Raw genomic sequence first — 5,683 nt, forward strand, 5'->3', positions numbered from 1 at the left:
AAATTCAAAGAGAAGTGAATTAATAAAATGAAGAGTGCACTTGATCAACCATCAAAGAATACCTAAAGCTAAAATAATTAAGTGAATAATTAACTTACATTTATTATTTTTGTATATGTTAATTATATAGATGGCACTACATAGATTTCTTGTCACGATATATAGAAGTGTCTATGAACTCGGATTGGGTAGTTATCAAATTACAGGGATTCGATGAAAATCGAATTGGTGCAAATGGTTTGGGTGAGGTGGGACAGTGCCTCTTCAAGGCAGTCCATGGTGGTTTCATGACTAATGTGAGTGGGTATGGTCGAAGACAGAGGTTCCGACAGGGAAAAAGGCGAAGGGTGGTGAAACGGAAGGAACGAGACCTGTGGGGAGTATAATAAGTGCAAATATGGGTGGTGGTGGATGGCTGGACAGATAGAATGTCACGTACAAAGGTGGGGATCAGTCATGCTTCCAACATGTTAGAAGCAAGTTGAACCAAATTGTTAGGAATATAGGACTAACTAACTACACTAACCTATATTTGATAATTCTTCTCTGTTTCTTATTTCCTTTCCATGGTATATTTACAGTGATCATATAATGGATCAGGTTTGACACTCATGACCCATAATAGAAAAAGATAACAATGATAATAGAATTGCAAATAACATAATAGTGGAAACATGCTAGTTTGTTATAATTGTGATAGTACTATCGGGCAAGGGATATGCTGGTGTCTTCTGCACCCTCTTGGGCCTACTCTCCCTTTAGGCTGTATTGCAATCGGAAAATATCTAATTAAATTCTTTTATCGTTCAAAACATTAACTTGGAATATATAAAAGAATCATGTAATTTTTCATCCAAGATTATGATGTAGTAAATTGCACCAAATTTAACTGATTTGTGTCTATATTTATATTATTTTTCGTTAGAGATATGTCATGAAATTTATTTTTGATTTAATTTATTATTAAACGATGATGTAATATACTAATGAAATATCAAATTATTAATTATAAATCACTTAATAGTAAGGTGACACATTAACAAAGTGTAATATCATCTACTTTAAATCACTTAACAGATTCTTACTAACGATAAATATTAAAATCGAATATAAAAAATGTAAGATACTAAAATAAAATAATAATTTAAATAGTAAAATAAAATGGCCTAAATTATTTGAGCAAAAAATTAATACCATGTTGAGAATAATCTTTTATCACTGATCTGACCTTAAGTTTGTTTATAGAACCATCAGGATTGAGATTAGTTATTAAAACCCACCAATCGCCTTTTTATGGCTTGGTCTATCGACAAGTTGCCAAATTATTTTCCTCTATCATCTTTAACTCATCCAATTTCAGCAACTAAAACATACCTTGTAGGCTCCAATTTTTAAACCATTGTTGGGTTCTTTAGTAAAGGAGCTAAATTGCTTTAATTTTCCACCAATTTCCAGACTTTGAGCTCTCATACAAGTTCTCATTTTTGCAGCCCACGAATCATAATTTTCTCTTACAAATAATGGAGGTGGAAGCAAGGAGTTGCTACTGTTTGTGGTTTTTTTTCTTTCTTTTTTCTGGTTTCGATAAGTTATTCTAGCTGATTTCTCACCCTCAAATACCCTTAAAGATCAAGCTCTTAAATCTGGATACCATGTAGGAAAATAAAAACAAAAGAAGAGAGAAAAAAACAGAACACGAAGCTTCTATGGTGGAATGAAAGTGTATTTTCGTTCTTAATTTTCCAAACATACATACAGTGACTTGTTTTTGGTGAAAATACAATATCACAAGCAAAAAGTGTGACATTGGCCTAGCATCCCTCAAAATATGGGTTACCAAACTAGTTCACCAACAACATGTCGAACTTATTACACATCACAAAATATTAAAACAAGACATCTAATAGATTTTACTTCCAATATCTCAAGAAAAAGCTTAATTCTAACAAGGAAATACATAGGAAAGTGCTTGCAAATACTAAAGGGTTTTTACTATTTACTAAAGGCTTCATTGTCTTAAAGAACCTTCAATCTACAGAGGATCAAAGCACAAACACTTCCCATGATTTTTTTTCCATTTCCACTATCCCCCCATGAAGAGGAAATTGACTCAAATAGTGGGGTTGCTCCTGAATGATCCAACAGCCTTAGCAGCACTTGCTCTCAAGATGAATTGGTGGTAGAAGGCTGCAATGGCTGCTCCAATAAACGGTCCAACCCAAAAGATCCACTGAACAAGCATAAGAAACAAAAACATATCAGCCAAAAGTGCCATCTATTTTATCCTTTGTTACTTTACATGGCAAATTATAAATTTGATTATAGTATAAAACTTGCATGTTATTAAATTCAGACGACAGATACTCACTTGGTCATCCCAAGCCTTCTTTTGGTTGTACATCACAGCGGCTCCAAAACTCCTAGCAGGGTTAATACCAGTGCCAGTGACTGGGATGGTTGCCAAGTGAACCATGAACACAGCAAAACCAATTGGAAGTGGAGCCAGAACCTTCAAACGCATAACAAAACCATAATAAGAAACTTGTGGCAGAATTAAAACAAAAAATGTAGATAAGAAGTTAAGCAAAACATATGAATCTAAATTAATCATTAACATTTTAAATAGCAGACATGGTTGCAGTTTTATTGCAATCATTGGTTTTTTTATCGGCAATTATTAGTTGTTAATTGTTAGTTTTTTGTTAGTGGGAAGAATCGAATGCACAACCTTTCTCTCCCTCCCTTCTTCTTTTATCACCAAACCAACCTTATAATTCCTTATTGCAATCATTGTGGCCAATGCAACTGCAATTAGATATGGTAATTAATAGGCCCATATTACTCAAGCATATGGTAACAACATTTCACTTCAATAAAAACCATCATGTACTTGGTAATTTTGATGAAAGAAAGAGATAGGTTCACTACTAAGACATGAAATATGCCCACAGGAAAAGGTTACCCACTTTCTTGTATTGAGGATAAGACAATCAAACAAGTATTAGAAAGAAAGGAAAGACCAGCATGAAAAGTGGAAAGTTTCATCTACATTGCAAGCTGCCTTATCTATGCAATATTTAATTGCGGATGAAGTCTCTAGATAAAGTAGTGACAAGAAGGATTTAGATTCCAATATCAAAAGGAAATCCAAGTGAAAAGAAGGATGAACCAGTTCACATTATTATGAAATGAATATTAAAAATAAAGCTTTTATAACTATTATTATTATTAATAATAAACATATATATGTTGAATGTGCCAAAACTTTTTATGAAAATGGAAACTGCATGATAGCATAGGCTGTAAACTTTATCATTTCAAACAGGAAAATTATTGAGTGGCAGCATGTGCAAGTTCTGGAAATGGAGTGGAATTTTTAAAAATAATTGTGAAGTTCAATGAATTAAAAACATCCAATTGATTGAACTGTGAATCCATATACTGACACTCATTTCAAGAAACAAGAACCACAACTAATTATACATGAAAACAAAGAAAATTCATCAAAGCTTCTTAATTTCATTTAGAAGGCAAAGCTAGATGCTTGAAGTTGAGATGTCTGATAATAGCTAAGTCACTGCCACTCAACTTTTTTAATTTACCTATAACCAGTCTAAACTGATTTAAAGGAACTTAATCTCCTATTTAAAACCTGAAAGTCCTGATAGTGAATCCATGCTTGCATAAAAGCAGGGTATACGACAATATAATATGATATACATTTTCCTCTACAGTTAATGCAACAATGTATTTTTTCAAAAGAAGCACAAACAGAACTACAATGCAATGAATGATTGAATTCATACCGGCACATGAGAATCTCTAGCATTCCTCTTTGGGTCAGTTGCAGAGAAGACAGTGTAGACCAAAACGAAGGTTCCAATAATCTCAGCACCCAATCCAACACCTGTGCTGTACCCTTCACTGAGTTCATTGGCACCACCACCATACCTGTTGTAGTATGCCTTTTGGAATGCCTTAACCAACCCAACTCCACACATGGCTCCCAAGCATTGAGCCACCATGTACATTATGGCTCTAATCAAAGATACCTTGCGAGCCAAGAAGAGCCCAAATGTCACTGCTGGGTTTATGTGACCCCCTACATTGGATAGAAAAATTACAGTTTTCAGAATAGGAAACCAAAATTTGCAAACAAATCAAGCCATGGATATTTGTTTACTTCCAACCAAGAAAAGAAGCACAAATGCACCAGCTTCCTCAGTTTGGAGGCTTAGAAACTTGAGAGAAAAGGGGAATTATTAAACATGAAAGGCCAGTTAAATTTGACGAACACCATTATATCATTTCATAAGCACTCAAAACCAAACCGAGAATGCTAATTGCCTAAATGGGGGTATGCTTGATATTTCTACAACAATCTAAGATTTTAAGAACAGTCTGCGACCATAATTTTGGTCAATTGCAACCACATTGCCACATTGGTCATATTTGTCTGCAATTTCCCGCAACATCAAGGACTGCCACGAAACCATAACAGCGCGACCGCAATTTAAAACCTTAAATTAGAGTTCTAAGAAAGCAACTTTCCCTCTTTGGATGCTAAGAAATCAGAATATAGAAAGGAAACCAAGCCAATCCAACAAAAGAGATTGAAGTCCACGCAAGCAAATTAAAAGGGTGTCTATGAGATTGAAAAGTGATAACACACCGGAGATTCCAGCAGTGCAGTAAACAAGGATGAAGATCATGCCACCAAAGGCCCAAGCAATGCCAAGAATGCCAACTCCACCACACACATCACCCCCGGCCTTGACATCACTCTGGCTCTTGTAACCAATCACAGTGAGCACTGTGATGTAAAGGAAAAGTAATGTGGCAATGAATTCAGCAATCAAAGCCCTGTAGAAGGACCACTGTGTGAGTTCCTCAGCATCAATCAAAGGTGCTGGAGGAGGATCATGGTAGTCCTTTGCTGAGAAGGAACCACCCTCAACATCATGCTTAGCCATTGCAATTTGCAACTACCCTTTTGACACTGATCAAGTAATGAACCTGAAAGAAAGAAGGGTTTTTTGATGAGTGTGTTAATTAGTGTGAGAGGAGAAGGGGTATATATGGGGGTGATGGAGTGTGGTTAGTGCATTTGATTATTGCAATAATGCAATTTGACACTGAAAAACAGAGCCAAATATTAATAGCAATAAACCTTTTGGTTTGAGTCTCGCTTTGGCCGACCTTGACCTCACTTTTACTACACCACCACCTCCCTACCACTCCCTTCCATTCATTCATTTGTATCTTTGTTTTTGATTTTTTCTTTTCTTATTGTTGTTTTGTCATTTTGTTCTCTCTAGAAACTATTAAATACTTTGGTAAATTTAAGTTAAAGTTCTGTATGAGTCAATTTAGAGTAGAAGTTATGACAAACGTGGGAAAGCAAGCTGGTTTGGAAAAGCAAAGTGATGTGCTCTGCACAGTTGAGTAGAAACAGTTTGAAAAGTTTCAAGACATTAGAGTTTAACGTGGCTTTCTTTTGGGTTCAAGGGAAATTGGATGTTTAACGTGGCTTTTATTATGGTATAAGAAAACTTCTCTTTAAAGTGGATCTTAATACTCGTAAGTGGGACTATTCACATGACTCCTTAACGATAGTGAGTCAGTTTTAATTAGTTTTGAATGGTTAATTTGAATTAAATTAAATGTGTGTTTTTTATTCATG

General features: G+C 35.0%; 1 protein-coding gene across 1 annotated transcript; it reads right to left on the reverse strand.

Moving 5' to 3' along the window:
• Window positions 1-1,702: 1,702 nt before the first annotated feature.
• PIP2-12 (aquaporin PIP2-12) lies at window positions 1,703-5,175 on the reverse strand. The gene is made up of 4 exons (XM_003518249.5): window positions 4,673-5,175; window positions 3,807-4,102; window positions 2,369-2,509; window positions 1,703-2,230 (listed from the first exon to the last, which is right to left on the reverse strand). The coding sequence occupies exons 1-4, from the start codon at window positions 4,971-4,973 to the stop codon at window positions 2,111-2,113; spliced, it is 858 nt and encodes a 285-aa protein (XP_003518297.1). The 5' UTR covers window positions 4,974-5,175; the 3' UTR covers window positions 1,703-2,110.
• Window positions 5,176-5,683: the final 508 nt, after the last annotated feature.

The sequence above is a fragment of the Glycine max genome, chromosome 2 (assembly GCF_000004515.6).
Source record: "Glycine max cultivar Williams 82 chromosome 2, Glycine_max_v4.0, whole genome shotgun sequence".
In the NCBI taxonomy this organism is placed as follows: domain Eukaryota; kingdom Viridiplantae; phylum Streptophyta; class Magnoliopsida; order Fabales; family Fabaceae; genus Glycine; species Glycine max.